The sequence below is a fragment of the Euleptes europaea genome, chromosome 10 (assembly GCF_029931775.1).
Source record: "Euleptes europaea isolate rEulEur1 chromosome 10, rEulEur1.hap1, whole genome shotgun sequence".
Taxonomy (NCBI): domain Eukaryota; kingdom Metazoa; phylum Chordata; class Lepidosauria; order Squamata; family Sphaerodactylidae; genus Euleptes; species Euleptes europaea.
In genome coordinates, this window is record NC_079321.1 from 11,153,041 (window position 1) to 11,179,370 (window position 26,330).

Here is a 26,330-nt window from a genome sequence, read left to right on the forward strand (position 1 = left end):
ATGTCTTCAAAGGCAGTCTTCCAACTCTTCAGCCTCACGCTGTTTTTTGCGTACTGCCTCTCATTTCCGGTAAGTTTCATTCAGCCTAGCTACTCTTATCATTCCTTTCTGTGTTTGCCAGGCACAATGAGCACATGACGGATTTTTCTCTCTTTTTAGGTTGGGCACTCATTTTTGGAAGATGGTAAGGATTCACCAAAATGATCCTGGGAAAACTCTCAAGTCTTTCATTCTTTGGGAGCTGAGGTCTGGCAGAGAAGGCCTGAACTCCCAGACTGAAAGCTGAACATTTATCCTTTTTTTTATTATTTTCATTGGTTAGATGCTGATTCTGATGAACAGGGAACAGATATTCTAGAAATAAATGCAGGTACGTTGCTCTTTGGATTTTCAAAAGATGCAGTGTTTTGAGAAAGTTAATGCTGGGGTGATTTTAGAATGAAACTACATGATATGTATACATGATATGTATCAATTTTTTAAAAATGCAAAAATTGCTTATTCCCCCAATTTGAATAAGCAATTGGGTGTGAGTGATTTTTTTGGGAAGTAAAAATAGTGAGGGTAAAAGACTTTTTAAATTTTTCTATTCAACCTGCTCAGCTAACAACAAAGGCAATCTTTCCAATGACACTGAAAAACCTTACAGAAAAAAAAGCAGTAATAAAAGTTGGAGAATGTTTGTCAATCCAATTTAACCATTGCATAGCAATACTAAAATCAAGATTATAGATGGGAAAGGATTGTAACGGAGACTACAAAAAGCTCAAACGTTTTCTTGGTTTATCCCATAAATTCAATGCTTTTTCTACGAATGGTCTAAAATACCATAAATATAGAGTTGGAAGGGGCCATACGGGCCACCCAATCCAATCCCCTACTCAATGATGATATGATTCCAATAAAATTTTGAGAATACTGTGGAAGACAAGGCAGAGGAATTTTAGCACAATCTTGATATAACTTATACCAGAAAAAAAGGGTAAAAGAGTTTAGGTTTTATCTTCCTGCACTGTTTTCCTCCTTTAAATCATGATCTCCAGAGCTGCATCCTGTATTAAAAAACCCTTCAGGAAAATAAAACTATAATAAACGATTTAATGTGTAGTTCCATCCTTAACTGCCCCCTTTATTGTTCACTTGGTTATTAAATCAAGATCAAAGAAACCAGCAGGATTCTCATGCTGCGGTCCCTGCCAGCAATCTTGCATTTTGCTCAGGGGCGGTTTTGATATGGCACCTTTGATCTTAGGTGGCTGGAACATTGTGAGTTTATGGTCCATGATTTACATGTCTGAGATGTGCATTCATGCATGCAATGGGTGAGTAGGATGCTCCTTCCGAGATTCCAGGGAGGAAACCAATTGCATTACAATGTCTCTGCTGGTTCTTGTAGGTTATCCGGGCTGTGTGACTGTGGTCTTGGTATTTTCTTTCCTGACGTTTCGCCAGCAGCTGTGGCAGGCATCTTCAGAGGAGTAACACTGAAGGACAGTGTCTCTCAGTGTCAAGTGTGCAGGAAGAGTAATATATAGTCAGAAAGGGGGGGTTGACAATGTCTCTGCTGTTTAGAAATGGTTTTGAAAGCGGCATTTGTCATTTTTTGTGTGTCAAATGATAAATGCTGTTGAAAGGCCAAAAAAAGTAATTTAAATCTGCTTAGATATCAATAGCAATATTCTCGACGGATTTAAAAAAGTTGTCCAGCCTGCCAACAAAGATCTTCCTGAAAATCCTTGTGCTTCATACCCTTGCTTTCATAGGTGAGGTGGGTAGCAACCAGAGACAGGGCTTTTTCAATGGTGGCACCACACCTGTGGAATCCCTTTCCCCTTAAGGCTCTCTGGTGCCTTGTTACTCTTTTAAGTGCCAGGCCAAAATATTTCTTTTTACCTAGGCTTTTAATTAATAGAGCTAGGGACAGGTAGGGAGGATTTCTCTACAAACCTGAAGGGAGTCCCAGAGTTGAAGAATAATCTGAAGTCTTAAAAAAACACATTGGGGGATTAAAATTCCTCAAAAAAATTATAAACGGCTACTGTAGCTTTAAGAAGAGAATGCCCACTGAGCTCTCACTTGCTAATTTGGATGTTGCTAGGCAACCAGAAAGATATTGCTGAGCCTTGCAAGCCTTTGTAAAACAAAGCCACGGTGGAGGAACGGGTGGACTTGAGGCCAGAACAGCCCTGCAACGGGGCTGGTCCCCTGATGGAGGAAGACTCACCAGGGACTGGACAGGCAGCAACTACCAGAGACTCACTACTTACCACACTTGGTCTGGCCTAGTGGAAGGGTTGCCATCCTGAGTTGTACCCCACTGAGGTCCCTGTCCTCAGGCTCTATCCCCAAATCTCCAGGAGTTTTCCAACCCGGATCTGGCAACCCAACCTCCCCTCTGGTGGCCAGGGGGGTCCTGGCAACCCTAGGTGGGGGGCAGTCAGCAGGGGAAGGCTACTGCCAGTGGGCGTGGCTTATGAGCCACCCTGTAGCATTTGATTGGCTGCTGTTTGAAAGGAAACAGGATACTGGACTGGAGGGACCATTGGTTTAAGTTCTGTGTGGCCTTTGTATTTATTTATTTTTTGGTTGTTGCTGCACAGTGTTGTCTTCTGTTTCTGGTCGTTATAGTTTTTGATTTTATGTTCCAGTTGTTTTTAAATACATTTATTGTTTTAATATTAACTTTTGGTAGAGCACCTTGAATGCTTAGAAGGTCAACTAGCAGGGTCTACATTTTGTAAGTAAATAAATAAATCCTGCAGGGACAATTCTGATCTGTTTATATGCAATCCGAGTGACAAACGCTTGTTTCAGAACCAAGATCTGTGTTTGCTCTTTGGGTTCCCTGTTATCATTGGGGACAGGAAATTGCTCCTTGCAAAATCACCACCTTCCTCAAACATGAATTTGATTTTGGATGGCTTTATGCGGATTACCCATCTGGATTACTGGGAGTTTGAGAATCCTGTTGAAAGGAAGAGGCTAGATTAAATTAACTTCATCGATATCCTGCACTGTAATTCCCTGCATAATTTTGAACATATCCACACTATTTACAACTGAATATTCTCTCCTTTATTAATAAGGTATTATTATTTATGAACCTTTTAGTTTTCTGATTTTTTTTTTTTAAAGGCAGAGTCATGTTGTCAAAGTATTTTTTGTCAGAACCTTTGAAGAGTGGGAAAAAATGTAATGTAATGTAATGACCTAAACTCCCTTCTCTGTTTGCATTTTGATTTAAACCATTTCCTTCTCAATTGCTTTCTTTCCAGCTGCCGGGCTGAACCTCTTTGAAGGAGATATTTTACTGCCGGTGAGTCTTTTGCAAACCTCATGCATTTTATTCATCATGAACAAAACCTTGTTCGTGTTCCAAAGGATAAATGCTCTAATCTCAATCTGTTCTCGTTTCCCACAGAAAAGACGTAGTGTGTCAAGAAACAAGGAGCTCCGATGGAAACTTCCCATTCCGTTCATCCTGCATAACAACCTCGGTAAAAGGAAGCTGGTTTCATTGCAGTCCCACTGAGGTCAAACCTGATCTTTTTGGGGGATTTCAGCAGAGCATTTGGATCTATGAATGAGGAAATGTATTAGAATTTTAAGGAAGAGAAGGGAGCTAGGAACCAGAAGCTCTGATGTTTGAGATCACTCAGGAGCTTCTTCTGTGTAAACGCCATTGTATTAAATGAAGAGGAGAAGCAGTGCCTTCCCACAACTCCCATTCAATTCAATGGGGCTTCACCTATGCATGCACTGGAAATTAACAAATGGAAGTTGTGCATATTTGCTGACAGTACCAATGGCTATACTTGCTCCGCCCTGACCTGGACGGCTCAGGCTAGCTTGATTTCATCAAATCTTGGAAGCTAAGTAGGATTGGCCCTGGTTTGTATTTGGTTGGGAGACCACCACGGAAGTCCAGGGTTGCTATGCAGAGGCAGACAATGGCAAACCACCTCTGTTTGTCACTTGCCTTGAAAACCCTACATGATCACCATAAGTCGGCTGCGACTTGATGGCACTTTCCACCATTCCTTGCTCTGAATAGTCCCATTGAGCAAAGTGATACAGAAGAACTGTCCCAGAATGCAAAGGATAAGGATTGCAGGCATTTGAACCTTTGGGATCCAAGGGATATCAGAGCCAACAGGATGAAGGACTGGATTTAGGCCCAGAGTTATCTTTTACCCTAAGGTTGCCACCTGCAAAATGGAAATAATAGGGACATTGTTATGAGGATGCATTTCAGGTTGTTTAGTTTCAAAGCCCTGGGCAGGTAACAGCCTGAAATGCATCCTCATAACAATGAGATCCTGTAGGGATTGCAAGGCAAGAGACAAACAGAGGTGGTTTGCCATTGTCTGCTTCTGTGTAGCAACCCTTGGTGGACTTCCTTGGTGGTCACCCATCCAAGTACTAACCAGGGCTGATCCTGCTTAGCTTCTAGGATTTGATGAGATAGAGCTAGCCTGAGCCATCCAGGTGAGGGCAGAGCAAGGATCGCCATTGGGACTGTCAGCAAGCTTGCAGAACTTCCATTTGCCTTCTTGCCTTGGGGTGTGGGTGGAGTCCCAGTTTCTACTGATTCTCCCTGCAGCCCTTACAGCACATCTCAATCCTCTCCAGAACCTCCCCAAACATTATGAGTGGTAGTCAAAATGTGGAAAGGCCTGCATGTGGGTGGAAAGACCCTTCTGGTATCACTGAAACTCTATTTGCAATTGTCTGAAACCAACCCAACATATAGCATTTCATGTCACTCGTGAACCCTGGACCTTGTGCCAACTTTTATGATAGAGGTCTATAAAATTATGCATGTTGTGGAGAGAGGACCAGGAGAAGCTTTTCTCCCTCTCATAATACCAGAAAGCGGGGTCATCTGCTGAAGCTGGAGGGTGAGAGATTCAAAACTGATAAATCTGATTTCTTCACACAACGCGTAGTTGAATTGTGGAACTCCCTGCCCCAGGATGTGGGGATGGCTGCCAACTTGGAAGGCTTTAAGAGGGGAGCGGACATGTTCATGGACGAGTGGTAGGGTTGCCAAGTACCCGGTGGTGGCGGGTAAAATCCCACCAATCAACCGGGCTGCCCACCGACCACCTGAGGGCCGGAGGGCAACTCATGCATGCCCACGTCACTTCCAGATTTACCATAGAGTTTCGGCAGCATGGAAACCATAGAGTTTCGGCAGCAATTCATAGAGTGTTCATGTTGCTTCCGAGTAAACCCAGAAGTGACATAGGAGCAAGTGTATCACGCCAGGCATGCGGGCGCGTCGCGTGCTGAAGAAAAGCTCCCGCCGATGGAGCTGTGGGCCCTGGTAAGCCTAAGGAGAGGGCTATCCGTGGCTACTAGTCAAAATGGATGCTAGACATGATGCATACCTATTCTCTCCACGATCCGAGGAGCACACCTATTGTATTAGGTGCTGTGAAACGCAGGCAGGAAAATGCTGCTACAGTTGTCTTGTTTGTGGGCTTCCTAGAGGCACCTGGTTGGCCATTGTGCAAACAGACTGCTGGACTTGATGGGCCTTGGTCTGATCCAGCAGGGCTTTTCTTATGTTCTTATGTTCTTAACTGAACTCCTAGAGACTTGGGAGACGGGGGTGAAGCCTGCAATTGGCAGCTTAAGCAATTCCCACAATAATAGTGTTAAAGGCTTGCCTCACACATACCCAACGTAGGGACACTGGAATGTGTCTGACCACTGTGCTGAGTCATGTTAGAAGCCTTCCTCTGGCTCGAGGAGCATTCCTCCAGTGGAAGAGGGTGACTGCTAAAAATAATTGTTCTGAATTATATTCTTAGATCTAAATGCCAAAGGGGTGATCCTTAAAGCATTTGAAGGATTCAGCTTGAAGTCATGTGTGCAATTTAAACCTTATGAAGGAGAGAAGTCATTTATAACATTTCAAAAGTCTAAAGGGTAAGTAAAAGACCCCCTATGAGTCAATCTATAGAATGAAGCCATCTTTTCGAAATATTTGGATGAGGTATGTTGGATCCAGTGGAGGATTTCTGTGGACAGAAGTGGACGGGGCCAATTTTATCTCCCCGGCCCCCATGTTGTTCTTGGGCAGACTGTGTAGGAGTTGCATGGGGGGCATTTTGGGCTGTAGCACAAGGGGAGAAATGAGAAAGTGATACTCTTGTAGTTATACTCCTTGTAGCACAAGGGGAGAAATGAGAAAGTTATACAACCCGGATAACCTACTAGAACCAAAGTTATACTCTGTTCTAAAAGATCCCTTCCCTCAGTGAGAATTTTTAGTGGATCCAAGCTCTGTTTTTTTTCTGATAAGAATGCTGAAGACGGAGTGATTGGACCATCTTTCCCCCCCAAACTACAACAACTCCGGCAGCCGTTGTACAAACCCTCCTGCAGGTTCTTCCCCCGAGACTCCATCAGGAGGCAGACAGTTGGGGTTGTAAACTTTGGGTTGGGAAATACCTGGAGATTTTGGGAATGGAGCCTGGGAAGAGCAGTGTTTGGGGAGGGGAGTAGGGTTACCAACCTCCAGACGGCAGCTGGAAATCTCCTGTTATTAGAACTGATCTCCAGGCTACACAGACCAGTTGGCCTGGAGAAAATGGCCGCTTTGGAAGGTGGATTCTATAGCATTATGCCCCATTGAAGTCCCTCCCCAAACTCACCCCTCCTCAGGTTCTACCCCCCAAAATCTCCAAGTATTTCCAAACCCAAAGCTGGCAACCCTGGAAGGGGGGGACCTCAGCAGGGTATAATGCCATAGAGTCCGCCCTCCAGTTCAGCCATTTTCTCCAGGGGAATGAATCTTGGTCATCTGGAGACCAATGGTAATAGGTGGCTATCTCCAGGTGTCACTTGGAGTTTGGCAACCCGAGAGAGAAAAATAAAACACGCTGGTGGCAGCTGCCACTGGAACAACCAAATTTTCTGCACAGCCAATCAGATCCCCAGAGGCCAATAAGATGCCCTGCTGGGTAAGTAGGGTTGCCAACCTCTGGATATCAATATAAACAAAACAAAAGCATTGGTTCTTGTAGGTTATCCGGGCTGTGTAACCGTGGTCTTGGAATTTTCTTTCCTGGAAAGAAAATTCCAAGACCACGGTTACACAGCCCGGATAACCTACAAGAACCAATGAACTCTGACCGTGAAAGCCTTCGACAAAACAAAAGCACTCCCGTGCCTATACCATATGGTTTGGAAATTAGCACGGGTAAAAGGTACACAAATGCACAGAGCCAAGGTACACAAATGGAGATCTCCTGCTATTACAACTGATCTCCAGCCGATAGTGATCAGTTCACCTGGAGAAAATGGCCACTTTGGCAATTGGACTCTATGGCATCGAAATCCCTCCCCTCCCAAACCCCACCCTCCTCAGGCTCCGACCCGCGACCCCAAAACCTCTGGCCGACGGCAAAGAGGGACCTGGCAACCCTATGGGTAAGAGCCCCAAATGGCCCCACTTGCTTTCTTAAAACACATAGTGCGCATCAGAAAAGGTGTCAGCAGGTGCCATAGTACCTGTGGGCACCATGTTTAGGGTTGCCAGAGCCCTCTTTGCCACCGGCAGAATATTTTGGGGGTGGAGCCTGAGGAGGGTGTGGTTTGGGGAGGGGCTTCAATGCCATAGAGTCCAATTGCCAAAGCGGCTGTTTTTCTCCAGGTGAACTGATCTCTATCGGCTGGAGAGCAGCTGAAATAGCGGGAGATCTCCAGCTAATACCTGGCAGTTGGCAACCCTAACTATGCTGGGGACCACCATTGTTGTTGTTGCTAGTTAATCCATCTCGTGAATATGGATGAACTGAAAACAGTTATATATCAATTAAGCCCCATAGAATCATAGAGTAGGAAGGGACCACCAGGGTCATCTAGTACAACCCCTTGCTCAATGCAGGAAACTCACAACTACCTCCCCCACACACCCCATGACGCCTACTCCATGCCCAGAAGATGGCCAAGATGCCCTCCTTCCCATGAACTGCCCAAGGTCATAGAATCAGTATTGCTGACAGATGGCCATCTAGCCTCTGCTTAAAACCTCCAGGGAAGGGGATCTTACCACCTCCCGAGGAAGCCTGTTCCACTGAGGAACCACTCTAACTGTTAGAAAGTTTGTTCCACTGAGGAACCCCTTCGTTGTGCTTCTGATTCTCAGGTGCTGGTCCTCCCTGGGCAATATGAAGATAGGCCAAAATCTTTCTGTTGGTGACAGATGTGATCACAAAGGCATTGTGACACATGAAATCTTACATGCTCTGGGATTCTATCATGAACAGGCAAGGACAGACCGAGATGATTATGTTAAAATCTGGTGGGATCACATCAATCCAGGTTGGTTTTCTATCTCATTAAGTGATTCAGAATAGAGAAGCTGCAGCCACCTTGCTGCTTCTGTTGAAGGAAGATGAAATCCTTGCATATCCAACTTTTAATAGGGTTGCCAGCTCTGGGTTGGGAAATACCTGGAGATGTTGGGGGCGGAGCCTGAGGAGGGCGGGGTTTGGGGAGGGGAGGGGCTTCAATGCCATAGAGTCCAATTGCCAAAGCAGCCATTTTCTCCAGGGGAAATGATCTCTATCGGCTGGAGATCAGTTTTAATAGAGGGAGATCTCCAGCCACCACCTGGAGGTTGGCAACCCTAATTTTTGCCCCCCTCTGTAAACATGGGTCCTTTGAAGAACAGACTGGTCATTTGATTATTTCATTTGAAAGACATTTATTGTTCTCTTTGGTATTGAATACAGGATTTAAAAAACCAGTACTTCCATTCCACAGGGACTCCTAAGGCCTGATTCACACACATTTTGAGTCGCCAGCAAGAGAGCAAATAGGAGACCTGAACATTTTTTTTCTAACTTTAATTTTTATAAAAACTTTAAATGGCAGCCATACAGGACTCCAGTTTGGATCACGGCAAGAAGGGGGTTAAGACTTCTCCAAATATTCATTTGTCTTAATTTCTATAAAACATTTTAATGCTCCTTTTCCACCCAAATAGGGTCTCCACGGTGAGGTACATGAAAACATTAAAAACAGTTGAACATTAAAACAGCATTTAAAATTATATATAAAATGATTCAATAAAAACATATAAACACACACCACTAAGGCCAGAGAGGAGGGTCAATAATAGTTATTGAGGGGGTTGTGCAAAAAACAAACAAACAAACAAACAAACAAACAAAAGGTCTTCATCTGCTGACAGAAGACAACAACAGAAGGAGGTGGGCAAATCTCCACAAAAGATAATCTACTGTAAGCAGGATCATTAGGGTTGCCAGGTCCCTCTTCACCACCGGTGGGAGTTTTTGGGGCAGAGCCTGAGGAGGGCAGGGTTTGGGGAGGGGAGGGATTTCAGTGTCATAGAGTCCAATTGCCAAAGCAGCCATTTTCTCCAGGTGGACTGGAGATCAGTTGTAATAGCAGGAGATCTCCAGGTAGAACCTGGAGGTTCGGGCACTCAAAGTACACCTTGTGCTGAAATAAGAAAGTACTGCGAAGAACCAGCACTATTGGTCTAAGGTCCAGTGTACTAATGTACCAATGTAACACTGTTAAAGTTCAATAAAGAATTATTTCCATAAGTTTTCACAAATGAATCTTGCTCTAGTACTTTTGCTTACTACATTAATACGATAATATTGGATACAAAGATCAGTTGAAAGTCCGGTTCATTAATGAGATACACAGTTGTCTCAGTCTTCATACATTCATATGGTCAATCAGTTGCACCATTAATGCCACTGGATTCCATAAAGCAGCCTGACCCACAAACTGGGTACCCAAGGTTGGGTGGAAAAGATAAAATTGTATAATAGAAAAATATTTTTATTTTAAGGCCCTAATATCTTGGTTAAAAATATTAGAAATTATAAAACAAGGCACAATGGCAACTCATAAGGTTGGTAGACCTGAATTACACAGACCATACACGTTTCGGCCTACAGGCCTTATAGAATCATAGAGTTGGAAGGGACCACCAGGGTCATCTAGTCCAACCCCCTGCACAATACAGGAAATTCACAACTCCCTCCCTCCCACACCCCCAGTGACCCCTACTCCATGCCCAGAAGATAGCCAAGGTGCCCTCCCTCTCATCATCTGTTTAAGGTCGTAGAATCAGCATTGCTGACAGATGGCCATCTAGCCTCTGCTTAAAAACCTCCAGGGAAGGAGTGCTCACCACCTCCCGAGGAAGCCTGTTCCACTGAGGAACCGCTCTAACTGTTAGAAAATTCTTCCTAATGTCTACATGGAGTGGTCAAATAAAAACTCATATAATGGACACACAAGTATTAAACTATTGTATGGCCCTATATTGACAGAATACTTTATACCTGCCCAAGCATGTGTATAGGATGTATAAATAATTTCGAATTAGAGATTCCTCTATGTAGAATACCTATAAGTTGTTCTACCCTGGGCTGTATTGGTCTCTCATACAGAGTGTGCATGCAAAATTATCAACTTTGTAAAGCAGGACTCAGAGAAGAATCCCTTTGCAGGCATTGCAAACACTTCTAGAGGAAGTAACTCCTCATTTCTCCAACAGATCAAAAATTCAACTTCGAGAAATACAGCTACGACCTTCTCAATGACTTGAACACTCCCTATGATTATGAGTCCATTATGCACTATGGTCCATTCTCATTTTCTAAAAATGCGAGTTTACCAACAATTACTGCCAACATACTTGAATTCAATGGCATTATTGGTCAACGTCTGGATTTCAGCAGCACGGATCTCAAACGACTCAATCGGATGTATAACTGCAGTAAGTCCATTCTGAGACGGTGACCTTGAATTTGCAGTCCAGGCACAAATAGCTCTCTTTCTGAATAAAGATAGGACACTCTGGAGGACATTGATTCATACGGTCGCCATGAGTCGGAAGCGACTTGACGGCACACACACACAAATGAGGGAGGCGCTTCTGTTTCATCTATTCCTGTTTAAGAGTTAGCATTTGCATCCCCGACTTGGATGGCCCAGGCTAGACTGATCTCACGAGGTCTCAGAAGTGAAGCAGGATTGGCCCTGGTTAGTACTTGGATGGGAACCCACCAAGTAAGTCCAGTGTTGCTACATAGAGGCAGGCAATGGCAAACCACCTCTGTTTAGCTCTTGCCTTGACCTGGATGGCCCAGGCTAGCCCAATCTTGTCAGATCCTGGAAGCTAAACAGGGTCAGTCCTGTTTAGTACTTGGATGGGAGACCACCAAGTAAGTCCAAGGTTGCTACACAGAGGCTGGCAATGGCAAACCACCTCTGAACACCTCTTGCCTTGAAAAAACCACCAGGGATTGCCATAAGCCAGCTGCAACTTGATGGCACTTTCCATCACCATTTGGATAGTGCCAAGCATTCATCATCTGTCCCTTCCTTCCTCAGAATAGTGTATGTAGTTTTCATATCTTTTGTTACCATAACGTCTGAGGTAGGTTAGGTGGAGAGAGTGACTAGCCCCAAGTCACCCAGTTGAATTTGAACCTCGGTCTTCCTTGTCCTAGTCTTAGACCTCCCTAGGTAGGTGAGCATTGTTATCCTCGTGTTGCAGGAGGTGGGACTGAGCCTGCGGCAGGAGCTTGAGGTAGGCCTCCTAGTCAGTTCCTAGCTGAGGTGAGAATAGGGCTGCTATGTCCCTCTTCACCACCGGCGGGAGGATTTTGGGGCGGAGCATCAGGAAGGTGGGGTTTGGGGAGGGACTTCAATGCCATAGAGTCCGATTGCCAAAGTGGCCATTTTATCCAGGTGAACTGATCTATCGCCTGGAGATCAGTTGTAATAGCAGACGATCTCCAACTAGTACCTGGAGGTTGGCAACCCTAGGTAAGAATCAGTGTGGGGACATCCTGATCTGTGGCCACCGTGTGACAGCAGCATTGCTGTACACTCTGTTGCATTCCTTCTTCTTATTTTCCACTCTTTTCCCCCTCCATCCCAGCCAGCCCGCTTACGCTTTTGGACCAATGCGATTTTGAGTCAGCTGATATTTGTGGCCTGGTTCAGGACACGATAGAGAACACCAACTGGGTTCACGAAAAAAGCAACTTTAAAGATCACAACCATTCATTCAACGGAAAGTGTAAAGGTAACTTCAGTCCCGAAAGCCAGTTCCTGACGTTCTGTCACACTCTGGTGTGACAATATAACAAACCTCCTGGGAGCAGGGTTGTCCTATAAATGCTGGCCTCCCTATCCTTCCCGCCGCTGCCGAATAACAACTACCTGCAGGCCACACTGTGGCCATATATTGCAATTCCAAGCACCATTAGGAATTAGAATTTGTGATTTTAATCCGTTTAGGGCTGTTTGAATGTATTGTTTTATCTGATTTTATTATTGTATTGTATATTTCATAGATTATGTGAACCGCTCTGAGCCTGGCGTGCTGGGGTAGAGCGAGTTATAAGTTTGACTAAGTAAGTAAGTAAGTAAATAAATAAATAAATAACCTAGGGTTGCCAACCTCCAGATGGTAACTCTAAATAATGATCAGCATGTAGGCTCAGTATACTATAACCAATACAAGATTTAACCAATGCAAATCATCAACAAAATAATAGTACCACATAAATCATTTACTGCTTATGTCAATCAATACATTCAGGCATTAACTGTATGCCTGAATACATTGATTGACATAAGCAGTAAATGACTTATGTGGTACTATTATTTTGTTGATGATTTGCATTGGTTAAACCTTGTATTGGTTATAGTATACTGAGCCTACATGCTGACTGTATCATCATCAGCATGTAGACTCAGTATACTATAACCAATACAAGGTTTAACCCCATTTGCAGTATGGGTTATTGTTTTGTATTAACCTCCAGGTGGTGGCTGGAGATCTCCCACTATTACAACTGATCTCCAGGCGATAGAAATCAGTTCCCCTGGAGAAAATGGCTGCTCTGGCCACTGGACTCAATGGCATTGAAGCCCCTCCTCTCCCCAAACCCCACTCTCCTCAGGCCCCTCCTCAGCCCCCCCCAATCTCCAGGTATTTCCCAACCCAGAGTTGGCAACCCTACTCCAACCTCATGATGCCCCACATTACCATTTAGGCACTCCTTTATTGGATTGCATTCTAAACTGCAAAAGACTTCTTCCCCTTGACTGAATAAATAATATAGAATTATTGAATTACAACTATTTGGTTTGCACAAGTTTTTGTTTTTTAAAAAAACACACGCAAATGACTGAAAGGCAATAACCATTGTGACCAAAGTACCGTTTTGCTCCTATCCACCCTTTTCAAATAACTCACAGTGGATGCTTAAAATAGATCATTTCATGGAAAGATTAATTCAATAGATAGGGAGGGAAAGGCTGTGTCTGTTGATTCCTAGTTTCATTATCTGTGTGCATGTTGTTCCTTGTCTCATCCTTGAGCGTAGATGTTATTATCGGCAATACCCACTATGATCTGTGGGCCCTGCCAGGGGTGTAAGAGGACAAAGGCCATGTGTTATAACTTCTATAGAATGCGAATTAAAAAAAAAAGGAATCATGGCACATTATATAGGCGAAATTGCCGGAGAGGAAAATTGCTGATAGAACTGATAAGGATTTCTGAAGTGAATGGGCTGTCTGTGTGTCTGAGCCAGCGTGGTTTGGAGCGGTGGACTCTGATCTGGAGAACCGGATTTGATTCCCCACTCCTCCACATGAGCTGCGGGTGCTAATCTGGTGTACTGGGTTGGTTTCCCCACTCTTCCACATGAAGCCAGATGGGTGACCTTGGGCAAGTCACAGTTCTCTTAGAGCTCTCTCAGCCCCACCTACCACACAAGGTGTCTGTTGTGGGGAGAGGAAGGGAAGGTGATTGTATTCAGTTTGATTCTTCCTTAAGTGGTAGAGAAAGTCAGCATATAAAAACCAACCCTCCTCCTCCTCCTCCTCCTCCTTCTTCTTCCGTCTTCACCACTACATGGTGTAGTGGTTAAGAGCGGTGGTTTGGAGCAGTGGAGTCTGATCTGGAGAACCGGGTTTGATTCCCCACTCCTCCACAGGAGCGTCGGGGGCTAATCTGGTGAACTGGATTTGTTTCCCCACTCCTACGCACGAAGCCAGCTGGGTGACCTTGGGCTAGTCACAGCTCTCTCAGCCTCACTCACCTCACAGGGTGTCTGTTGTGGGGAGGGGGAGGGAAGGTGATTCTAAGCTGGTTTGAGTCTCCCTTCAGTGGTAGAGAAAGTTGGCATGTAAAAACCAACTCTTCTTCTTCTCCTCTGTGTGTGTGTGCATGTGCCAATTCACAGCTGATTTATGACGCCCCTGTAGGATTTTCAAGGCAAGAGGTGGTTTGCCATTGCCTGCCTCTGCGTGGGCTGAGAGAGTTCAGAGAGAGCTGTGACTGGCCCAAGGTCACCCAGCAGGCTTCATGAGGAGGAGCGGGGAAACCAGCCCGGTTCACCAGATTAGAATCCACCACTCATGTGGAGGAGCAGGGAATCGAACCCGGTTGCCCAGATTAGAGTCCACCACTCTTAACCACTACACCAAGCTGGCTCTCTAATGGGCTGGGTAGGAAGTATTTTTGTTAGCAGCAGAAGCTGCAGTATGTCCCCATTTTCTCCATGACAATTGAAGAGGATTTATGTTGTATGTCTATGTTAGGAGTTGTCCTAAGAATGCTCTGTTGAGATTTCTACCTCCTTCTCCTAGAACAATGGTTCTGAGCAGTCTTTTGGGAGGAGGACTGCGCCCGTATATTCTCCGGTTGTCAAAACAAGAACCCCTTATTATTAAGGGGACAGCAATGAGACAGGAGATTGCATTTATGACTCCACTCAGCCAGATCTGAGCCTCAATCTGATCTTCTTCCATAATCTGGCTCTTGGGACCAGAATAGGGTTGCCAGGTCCCCCCTGGCTAGGGTTGCTAATCTCCAGGTGGTAGCTGGAGATCTGCTATTATAACTGACCTCTGGTTGACAAAGATCAGTTCACCTGGAGAAAATGGTCACTTTGGAAGGTGGACTGCATGGCATTATACCTCATTGAAGTCTCTCCCCTCCTCACACCCCACCTCCTCAGGTTCCACCCCTAAAATCTCCAGGTATTCCCAACCAGAAATGGCAACCCTACCCCTGGCCGCTGGTGGGGGATGGGGGATAGGGTTGCCAGATCCGGGTTGGGAAACTCCTGGAGATTTGGGTATGGAGGCTGGGGAGGACAGGGACCTCAGTGGGGTACAATGCCATAGAATTCACCCTCCATATCATCCATTTTCTCCAGGGGGACTGATCTCTGTCGTCTGGAGATGAGCTGTAATTCTGGGAGGTCCCCAGGTGGGACCTGGAGGCTGGCATCCCTAGGCCAGATTTCCAATTTGGCTAAGCAGAGGGGTACAAGCCCATATTTTCTCATAAACCAGCACAACCTATATATGATGTCACTTCAGTTGCACTAATTTACGATTAAGGTGTCCACAATCTTCTCCGCAGATGGGGGCTACTTCATGTTCTTGAACACCAGCTTTGGGAAGGCCGGAGGAATAGCCGTCTTGAAATCTCGTATTCTGCACCCAAGGAGGACGCAGCAGTGTCTCCAGTTCTTCTTTAAAATGACAGGAAGCCCTGAGGATAAGCTTGTAATTTGGGTAATGAAGGACGATGGCTCCGGAACCGTTCGCAGTCCGTTTAAAGTTCAGACTCTTCAAGGTTATTCTGAAAATGGCTTGGAAATCTATCTCTGTCAGATTCACACACAGAGAGGTTTAGGAATAATGCAAGATTTTATATCATTTGAGCCTCTAACTGACAGGAAGGCTTTCATTATTTAGGGCTGCTCTCATGATGCTTTTTCCTCCAGTGAAAGACCTCCAACCTCCTTGCAGGGGGAAAATGCAGAAAATATGTCTTAGGCCAGGGATCCCCAACGAGTGTTGCCAGGTTCCCCCTTTCCACGGGCCGGGGCTTCATTGTTGTGGGGATGGGGATGGGGTGAATGGCACAATAATATCACTTCCAGGTTTACCCTGGAAGTTATGTTAATCACCTTCCCTTCAGCTGGCCTGCTTTTGCCTGCTGGTCAGCTGAGGGGTGGCGGGCAACCCCCTTAATTGGCAGGCAATTGCCTGCCATTATCTGGTATCTGGCAACTCTATCCCCAACATTTTTGAGCCTGTGGGCACCTTTGGAATTCTGGCACCGTTTGGCGGGTGCAGCAACAAAATGGCTGCCATAGGAGGCACAGCCAGCCATAAAACGGATACCAAGCTTTACTTGAGTTACACAGTGAAGATCTTTGTACTGTGGTAGCAGCTGCTGCCAAAGAAACATGTTTAAAAAGCTGAACAGCCAATCAAATTGCCAATGGCAAATCAGTAGGGTTGTGCAAAAAACAGAAACAAAACAAATCAGTAAATTTCAGGGTTGGGTTTATTCGGCCTGATTTTTTCGGTAAACCTGGAATAAGCCAAATACCCATACTGGTAAATTTCAGTATTTGGCTTGTTTCTGGGTTTACTGAAAAATCCAGGTCCATTATAGTCTATGGGGATTTTTTTCTGAAGCTCCTGTGAGAGTATTTTGGAGGTAGAGTCTCCAAATTTGCAACGTGGCTGCAAGTGACTCTCCTTGGATGGTCGCTGACGTTTGATTAACTTTGGGACAGGTGGCCCAATTTTATGGGCTTGCAAAGGGTTCATCCCCATCCTCCAGGCACTTGTGAGCCAAGCTGTCCATCGTTTTTTAGATTCAGAAATTCAGCATTGCCGAGGACTGGTGGAAAGAGCCGATAGCCAGGCTGGCACCTCAAAGTCTGGGGGCTCCATTCGTATCTGGGGCGCATAGCATGATGTCCCTGCAAATTAGCTTCCAAACTGAGGGGAAAGGCTTAAATACAAGAAAAATAAGGCACAGAAAACATTTCTTTTGGTGGCAAATGACATCCTGTGAATGGTCCTTTATTGTGGTCATCAAAAATCTGGTTTCAAGAGATGGTCACGGTGCAGGAAAACAAAGCCTCTATTTGGGGCGACCTTCAGTTTGACAGCAGGTTTTCAGGGTGGTGGTGGTGATATCGGAGCCAGCCGAAGTCTCGACCATGGGGGCTGTCTGAAGGAGATTGCTCATCTGCATGGGTGAGGGAGTCTCCTTAGGAAGCCTGGTGGTGTCAGCAGCTGTTGAACCTGGTTCTTTTTAATTGGAGGGTATATCCCTCAGGACGGGTCTGGTGAGCCTGTCTTTTAAACAACCCTTATGCTTTATCCAAATTATCCCACTGAATGGTGATGGATGGATGGTTGTGTGGTTGGATGGTTGGTCAGACCAAGTTGGCTCCAATTACACAATCCCTGCCTCAAAAGACTCAAAGAAAAGATAGACAAATGGGAGAAAGCACAGAACCATGCCTCTGAGCAAAGGTGAATAGCTGAACCTGAAAAAGCTGAATATTTATTCGGCTTTTTCAGGAATTGCCTATTTGGCTTTGGGGAGATCCCCAGGTTCTGGCGTTCGGTAAACTTGAAGCCCAAAAATTGCCGAAATGGCTATTTTCAGGTTTATTTTCGGATCGGGTTTATCAATATGCACAACCCTAATCAGAAGCCGTGCTGGGCAAAGTCCCCACCTGGCTTCTAAAAGCATTTGGTGGACTCCAAGAAAGCTGTCTGCAGACACTATGGAACCCACAGGTACCATGTTATGGACCCCTGCCTTAGATCTTTGGCCTCTGAGGGCCAGCCCCTCTACTACTACCGGAGTCTTCTAACACGGAAATACCAGGGATTGAACCTGGGATCATCTGTATGCACAACAGATGTTCTGCTACTGGACCCCTTCTCTGTTCAGTAATATCGAATGTCTGGAAAAGGCTAATAATGTCCACTTGTATGAATCACGGTATCCACCTTTTGTAGGAGAAAGTGACAAGAACTGGAAAATTGCCCATGTGCCCCTAAAAGTTCAAGAAAAGTTCCGGTATCTCTTCCAAGGGCGAAACGGTGTCTCCAATCACTCATCTGGAGGAATTCTCATCGATGACATCACTCTCAGTGAAACTCGGTGCCCGAATGCTGTGTGGCATGTAGATAACGTCTCTCATCTCCTTGGCACCGCTGCTTTGGGGTACAGCATGACGAGCCCCCGTTTTTATAGCCCCGAAGGTTATGGCTACTGTGTAAGTCTAATTCCCCGAGCCTTGGGTGGTTCTGACTCTGAAAACTACATCGGCATTTCTCTTCACTTGACCAGTGGAGAGAACGACGGTGTCCTTGAATGGCCGGCTCTAAACAGACAGGCTACCATCACTGTGCTGGACCAAGATGCTGATGTGAAGAAGCGGCTGTCCATCGAAAGGAGCTTCACAACAGATGAAACGCAGGTTATGAAAGGTACGTAGTCTCTGAGCGTAAATGACAGAGTAAGCAAGAGCCGAAACGAGGTAAGATAAGCACTTCTTTCTGTGAGTGGGGATGATCACACATTTTCCCTCCTGAGCAGCTGAAGTGCACAATGCAAGCCGACCTCAGGATCGAATACACAGAAGATGCCAGGGGTCCACAATGGGCCGGTGTCTCTAGGTGAGAAGAAAAGCAGTGTCTAATGTTCCCTGATCCCTCTATCCATTCGATTTACACCCCACCTTCCAATCAAATTGTTTCCTAACAGGTTTTAAAAGTTTTTAAAAACACAAGAATTTCAAACTCTACCAATAACAGTTTGATCCAAATCCACCCCTTATAGAAGAACATGTGTGTGTGCTAAGTGCCGTCAAGTTGCTTCCTGCTCATGGTGACCCTATGAATCAATGTCCTCCAAAACATCCTACCTTTAACAGCCTTGCTCAGGTCTTGCAAACTGAGGGCCGTGGCTTCCTTTATAGACCAGGATGTGATGATGGCTGCCAACCTGGAAGGCTTTAAGAGGGGAATGGCATGTTCATGGAGTAAAAAAGGATACTAGTCATGCTGCATACCTATTCTCTCCAGGATCAGAGGAACATGCCTATTATATTAGGTGCTGTGGAACACAGGCAGGACAATGCTGCTGCAGTCGCCTTGTTTGTGGGCTTTCTAGAAGCACCTGGTTGGCCACTGTGTGAACAGACTGCTGGACATGATGAGCTTTGGTCTGATCCAGCATGGCTTTTCTTATGTTCTTATGGTCTTATGACTCTTGTTGGGTCTTTCTCTTTTCCTGCTACCTTCAACTTTTCCTAGCATTATTGTCTTTTCCAGAAGAACATAGGCCTGCTTTAATAAAGAAAAGGTTATTGGCAGATAAAGACTAACTAATAAATCAAATATGAAGTTCCTTAACCCTGCCTTCTTCTAAAAACTTGATGTACAGTACACTGGCAAAGTATTACTCAATCGAGAAGGCACTGCAATGCCCACCAAAATTCAGATGCCTTTGCCACAGAGCCTATTATCTTAAAAGATACCTGGGCTGGGTGGAGACTCCTTTAGGAATTTAAAGAGCAAAAGCAGTACTTCAGCTGAGTCCAGAAATTAGCAGGCAACCTTTTCCTGACTTGGATGGCCTGGGCTAGCATCATCTCATTACACCTTAGAAGCAAATCAGAGTCAGCCATGAATAGTACTTTGATGGCAGACCATCAAGGAGCACCAGGGTCACTTTGCAGAGGGAGACAATGGCCAACCACCTCTGAACATCTCTTGCTGTCTCCCTTCCTAGCTAGTTCTCTGCTAAAAACCTAACAGCATATTAGAAGAAGAAGTTGGTTTTTATACCTTGCTTTTCTCTACCTTTTAGGAGTCTCAGAGTAGCTTACAATTGCCTTTCCTTCCTCTCCCCACAATAGACACCTTGTGAGGTAGGTGGGGCTGAGAGAGTTCTGAGAGAACTGTGAGTGGCCCAAGGCCACCCAGCAGGCTTCATGTGTAGGAGTGAGGAAACAGATCTGGTTCTCCAGATTAGAGTTTGCTGCTCTGAACCACTACGCCACGCTGGCTCTCACTGTTTATGGCTGCACTCTGTGTCCTGTGAAACCAGCTATGCGCTGTGAGTTCCAAACTGAAGTTGAATCATAGAATGATAGAGCTGGAGGGGGCCCTACAGGCCATCTAGTCCAACCGCCTGCTCAATGCAGGATCAGCCTAGAGCATCCCTGACAAGTGTTTGTCCAGCCTCTGCTTAAAGACTGCCAGTGAGGGGGAGCTCACCGCCTCCCTAGGGAGCTGATTCTTACTGTAAAACTCTTACTGTAAATTTTTTCCCTAATATCCAGCCAGTACCTTTCCTCACACAATTTAAACCCATTATTGTGAGTCCTTATCCTCTGCTGCCCACAGGAAAAGCTCCCTGCCATCCTCTAAGTGACAGCCCTTCAAATACTTAAAGAGAGCAATCATGTCCCCTCTCAACCTCCTCTTCTCCAGACTAAACATTCCCAACTCCCTCAGCCTTTCCTCATAGGGCTTGGTCTCCAGGCCCCTGATCATCCTTGTCGCTCTCCTCAGTCCTCAAGTCTGTGCACCTGATTTGAACTGGGACCATGCTGTGCAGGAGTGAGGGCATAGCCTTCCACCTGAACAAGCCCCAGTGAACCCCTGTTTTCCCCATGGGGGAAACTTACATGCACTGATGGGCTACATGTAAGTTTCTCTGACCGGGCAAGTGTCCCCAACAGGGCAGGGCAAAAAACTGTCCAGGAGAGAATGGGTTTAATCCCTTCCCACTACATACCATTGTCCCAAATTGAGCTCTCTCACACACCTAAAAATTAAGTTTCCACATGGAACTCCCAGCACATGTCTGCTTTGACAGGACCTGAGGCAGACTCATAAACAGTGTAACATGTAGTTCAGCCTTTCAGTGACTCCACCCTGCTTGGCTAAACCAACCAATACAAATATACTAGACACAGTTGAAAAGGCACTCCTCTCCTCTTAGTTGATCTGAACTCCCAAAGGTCAGTGGAGACAATCTCAGTTCAGATTGCCAACTGTATATTTCTTTAATGGAATGAGGTCAGGTGGGATGCGTTTCGCTCACTGTTACTGCAATCCAGAATATTACGTGAAGAGACTTCATGGACACACATGAAGCTGCCTTATACTGCATCAGACCCTTGGTCCATCAAAGTCAGTATTGTCTACTCAGGCCGGCAGCGGCTCTGCAGGGTCTCAGGCAGGGGTCTATTCACATCACCTACTTGCCTAGTCCCTTTAACTGGAAATGCTGGGGATTGAACCCGGGACCTTCTGCGTGCCAAGCAGATTCTCTACTGCCGAGCCACAGCCCCTCCCCATATACTTTTGTGGAGTATTCTTAGAGCACATCCCTGTTACATCATCTGTGATATTTTGCAGGAAAAAATAATACTTCCAGGTGGGGAAATCCCTCTGTTCTTGGAAAATTTGATCCTGTATGCAATTGTAGCAGGAGTGAAGACTGGGGATGGAGAAAATTTGCTTCGCATGAACAGTTGAGACGAAGGAATTATTTGAAAAATGACGCCCTTATTATCTTCGTAGACTTTGAAGGTATGAAAGTCTCATCTTTTTATAAAATTGGTTTTCTTTTGGTTTTATTTATTTTAATTTTATTTGATAGCATTTGTATCCTCCCTATCTCCAGAGGGCGCAACAACAAAGAAAACATAAAAATGCCTAAAAGCAATAACAAATTAATGATATATACTGTGTGGTAGAGGATGCTGGACTAGATTCATCACCGGTCTGATCCAGCAGGGCGACATTAATGTTCTTATTAGATTGACTAGGTGTCCTAATTGTTCCTTTTGCCCCATTGAGTAATTGGGGTTGCCAACCTCCAGGTAGTAGCTGGAGATCTCCTGCAATTACAACTGATCTCCAGCCGACTTAGATCAGTTCCCTTGGAGAAAATGGCTGCTTTGGACATTGGACTCTATGAAGTCCCTCCCTTCCCCAACCCCCCCCTCCTCAGGCTCCATCCCCAAAATCTCCCACTGGTGATAAAGAGGGACCTGGGAACTCTATGAACAATAGTAGTTTCTCTACAAAAGAAGTGTGTGTGGAGGGGTTACAATTGTGTTTAGAAATAATTTCCTCTTCTTAATGCAATACAGACATTTAATTTCAATCAGCATTGAACACATGAACACATGAAGCTGCCTTATACTGAACCAGACCCTTGGTCCATCCAAGTCAGTATTGTCTACTCAGACAGGCAGCTGCTCTCCGGGGTCTCAGGCAGGGGTCTTTCACATCACCTACTTGCCTAGTCCCTTTAACTGGAGATGCCGGGGATTGAACCTGGGACCTTCTGCATGCCAAGCAGAGGCTCTACCACTGGCACAGAACCATGCCAATTTCCATTTAATTTTATCCATCCATGCTCTTTTTTCCCCCTTTTCGGTTTTGCTCTGTGTAATATTAAATAAACAGAACAATGTGGACCCTAGCATTCATGTCCTTTTCGGTTGAAGATGTCTACCACGTTTATCCCTCCCGGCCCCTTTCTCTCTTTGGACAAGATTTAACCTATCTCAAGAACAGTGCACATTCCGTTCTGAGAACCTCCTGGCACCTGTCTCATGACCTCCCTCCGGCTCGGAGGAAAAGACTGGCCCCACTGGAAGTCTTGGCAACTGACCTGAGCGAACCGTGTGACCCAAACCCTTGTCAAAACGACGGCATCTGTTCCAATGATAGAGGGAGCGCAAGCTGCAGGTATCCCAGCGTCTTTTTGCTTTCATTTATGTGTTCTGGTTGTGTTGGATCGAATGATGAGGAATAGGGTGGCCGGCTCTGGGTTGGGAATTTCCTGGAGATTTTGGGGGTGGAGCCTCAGGTGGGTAGGGTTTGGAGAGGGGAGGGGAGGGACTTCAATGCCATGGAGTCCAATGGCCAGAGCGGCCATTTTCTCCAGGGAAACTTATTTATGTAGCCTGGAGATCAGCTGTAATAGCTGGAGATCTCCAGCCATCACCTGGAGGTTGAAAGACATCTGAAATAACCGTCTCCTTCTTCTTTTTGGAAAAGCTTCAGCTGATACAAAAAGATATACACTTACCGATGTTTCAGACCTGGAAAGGAACAGAAAACAAGTTATACGCATGGGAAAACTGCATCGTTCTAGAGACTTTTTGTATGCATGACACTCCTAGAGAGTGACCAACTTTTTGGGCATGGGTAACTTTTTGTGCGTGTATATGTAGTTGTATGTGATGTGGCACATCATGGTTTATACTTGACTTCTTGCACAATATATGTTTAGTCCATCTTTGATAACCATTGGAGTTGTTACTGTGTTAGACTTTTTACGATCACCTGGAAGTTGGCAACCCTAATGAGGAAGTAAACACATCATTGCAGAGACAGTATTATGTGCTGTTCTGGGTAGGGTTGCCAACCTCCAGGTACCTGGAGATCTCTTGCTATTACAACTGATCTCCAGCCAATAGAGATCAGTTCACCTGGAGAAAACGGCCGGTTTGGCCATTTGACTCTATGGCATTGTAGTCCCCTCCTCAAACCCTGCCCTCCTTAGGCTCTGACCCAAAAACCTCCCGCCAGTGGCGAAGAGGGACCTGGCAACCCTAGTTCTGGACATGGCATAAAGAACAGAATATCAGGCCTTTCTTTTCAGCTCACTTTAATGTAATCATCTAGGGTTGCCAGTTCCAAGTTTGGAAATTCCTGGAGATTTGGGGGATGGAACCTGAGAAGGGCAGGGCTTGGGGAGGGGAGGGACCCCAGTAGCATATAATGCCATAGAGTCCACCCTCCAAAGCAGCTGTTTTCTCCAGGGGAACTGATTTTTGTAATCAGGAGATCAGATGTAATTCCAGGAGACCGCCAGGCCCCGCTTGGAGACTGGCACACTACATCTCCAGATCATCTTTATAGAGGTGCTTGATAACTTTAGGAGAAACAAGTGAGGGCCCATGAAACTCATATGGGGGGGGGATCCCATCCCCCCCTATTGCTGAGATCATCGAGGCTGCTCCCCACTCCTGATCTCGGCAGGAGAGCCCACTTCGGGCTCACCTGCCAAAGTAGCCACTCCCCCACTCCCGATCTCGGTGGAAGAGCCCACTCCGGGCTTGCCAGCCAAGGCAGCCACCCCACCCCACACACACACAGTCCTGGTCGCCAGGCAGCTGCCAGCATCCCCTGCCAACTGAGCTGTGCCCCGAGCGGCTGCTGGTGTCCCCACCGGTCCAGAGCAGTTGCCTTTGGGCTGGCAGAGGTTGGAGGCAGCCGCTAACGGTAGGTGTACGGGATTTAACCCCCCCCCCCTTATCTGCAGATGTAAGTATCCGCAGGCAGAGGTAGGGCTGTCGATTCGGTTCGTTCCGAACCAAAAAACCACCAAATGTCCCCCGATTCGGCAATTCCCGGTTCGGGACGAACCGAATTTTAAAAAGGCGGGAAATGGGGGGAGCTGAATTCCCTGACTTCGGGGTGTTCAGCAATAAATTCGGAAAATTCGGGGTTCGGCTCCCCCCCGCTAGCCTTCAGGGGGCTTCCCTGAAGGTGTGCGGGGTGGGGCCTTTAAACAGATCTGCGCCTAACAGCTGTTAGGCACAGATCTGTCCCCCCCCCCCCGCACTGTTCCCCTTCCCTGAAGGCGCTCAGGGGGCTCTTCCCCCCCCCCCCGAATTTTCCCCCAAACTCTGGATCTCGCCGAATTTCACAGATCCGAAGTGGGGGGAGTTTGGACTTTGGCACGGCCCGAATTTAAAAGGGCCGAATTTTGCCAAAGCCGAACTTTACCGAATTTTTTTTCCCAACAGCCCTAGGCAGAGGGCACATTTAAGAATTAGATATATAGATTCCTTTCTATTTAAACTGCTGTTGACTGTCACAGTGGGGGGGGGGGGAATAGACAGACCTAATAAGCTAGATTTTCTCCCTGGTTTATGTCCACAGGTGTGCCATGAGCAACATCTTCTTCTACACAGGCAAGAGATGTGAAGCAGCGCATATTCATGGGAGTGTCCTTGCCATAGCCGCTGGAGCCATAATATTCACTGTCGTTATTGTTTCTATGCTAATTAAGGGGTCAAATGTCTTTACTGAGTCAACCTGAGCCATGTTTTGGGATGATATTGTAACTATTGGCAATCATGTTGTAACTGCAATTTTTGTTGTTGATACCTTCAGAGTAAAAAACTGCTAGCAATCAGCCTTCCTTTCAACTCAGGCAAATACTGTGCATTTATTTCTAGTACGCCTTGGCCTGGATGGTCCAGGCTAGCCTGATCTTGTCAGATCTTGGAAGCTAAGCAGGGTTGTTCCTGGTTGGTATTTGGATGGGAGACCACCAAGAAAGTCCAGGGTCATTATGCCAGGACAGGCAATGGCAAACCACCTATAAACATCTCTTGCTCTGTCCTGGATGGCCCAGGCTAGACTGATCTCATCAGAAGCTAAGCAGGATCAGCGCTGGTTAGTAAAGTTGGATGGGAAACCACCAGGGTTGGTACATAGAGGCAGGCAATGGCAAACCACTGCTAAATGTTTCTTGCTTTGAATACTAAGAACATAAGAAAAGCCATGATGGATCAGACCAAGGCTCATCAGGTCCAGCAGTCTGTTCACACAATGGCCCACCAGGTGCCTCTAGGAAGCCCACAAACAAGACGACTGCAGCAGCAGCATCCTGCCTCTTTTCCACAGCACCTTATAAAATAGGCATGCTCCTCTGATCCATTTTGACTAGTAACCACGGATAGCCCTCTTCTCCATAAACATGTCCACTCCCCTCTTAAAGCCTTCCAAGCTGGCAGCCATCACTACATCCTGTGGCAGGGAGATCCACAGTTTCACCAATGCTGTGTGAAGAAATCCTTCCTTTTATCTGTTTTGAATCTCTCACCCTCTAGCTTCAGCTTTCAACTGTATAGGGTCAACTTGACGACACTTTCCACCATATTTCTACTACAAAATTGTGGGGTGGGGGGGTTATCAAAAAGTGAACATGAACTCACCATGCTCAAAAGTGAGCATGAACTCACCAGCCTGTATCTAACCGCTCTGCTCATCTTGAAGCCTTCCTATGATGAATAAAGCTGCCTCTTCCGTTGGAGAAAGGCTGCTCAGGTTGGAGAAAGGCTTTCAGTTTGGCTGAGTGGAGTGTTTGGATGCCCTAGGCCCTTGGCATTTCAGTGCAGAATGATACAGAAGTGAACCTCAAAGGCAATCTGGGGATTTCGGTGTAAAATGATTTTATTTTTTGACAAGCAATTTATTGGACTGGTGGCTAGAGCTTAGAAATGCTGTTCTTCCTGTTTTAAAGTTTACTCTTTGCTCTGCTCTGGTTAGACCTTGGTGTTCAATTTTGGGCACCACAATTTAAGAAGGATGTAGACAAGCTGGAACGTGTCCAGAGGAGGGCAACAAAGATGGTGAGGGGTCTG

General features: G+C 45.9%; 1 protein-coding gene across 1 annotated transcript; it reads left to right on the forward strand.

Annotated features, from left to right (window-relative positions):
- LOC130483931 (meprin A subunit alpha-like) lies at positions 1 to 25,000 on the forward strand. Its single transcript, XM_056856841.1, has 14 exons — positions 1 to 69; positions 160 to 184; positions 323 to 370; positions 3,276 to 3,316; positions 3,422 to 3,497; positions 5,820 to 5,937; positions 8,162 to 8,337; positions 10,559 to 10,780; positions 11,951 to 12,097; positions 15,458 to 15,673; positions 17,875 to 18,348; positions 21,292 to 21,465; positions 22,440 to 22,635; positions 24,841 to 25,000. The coding sequence occupies exons 1-14, from the start codon at positions 1 to 3 to the stop codon at positions 24,998 to 25,000; spliced, it is 2,142 nt and encodes a 713-aa protein (XP_056712819.1).
- The last annotated feature ends 1,330 nt before the right edge of the window (positions 25,001 to 26,330 follow it).

Excerpts from the sequence above, each read along its gene's own strand:
- LOC130483931 (XM_056856841.1), top strand. The coding sequence starts at position 1 with ATGTCTTCAAAGGCAGTCTTCCAACTCTTCAGCCTCACGCTGTTTTTT. Across the intron at positions 185-322 it reads GCACTCATTTTTGGAAGATG|ATGCTGATTCTGATGAACAG; the intron begins GTAAGGATTCAC and ends TTCATTGGTTAG. Across the intron at positions 10,781-11,950 it reads CAATCGGATGTATAACTGCA|CCAGCCCGCTTACGCTTTTG; the intron begins GTAAGTCCATTC and ends CCTCCATCCCAG.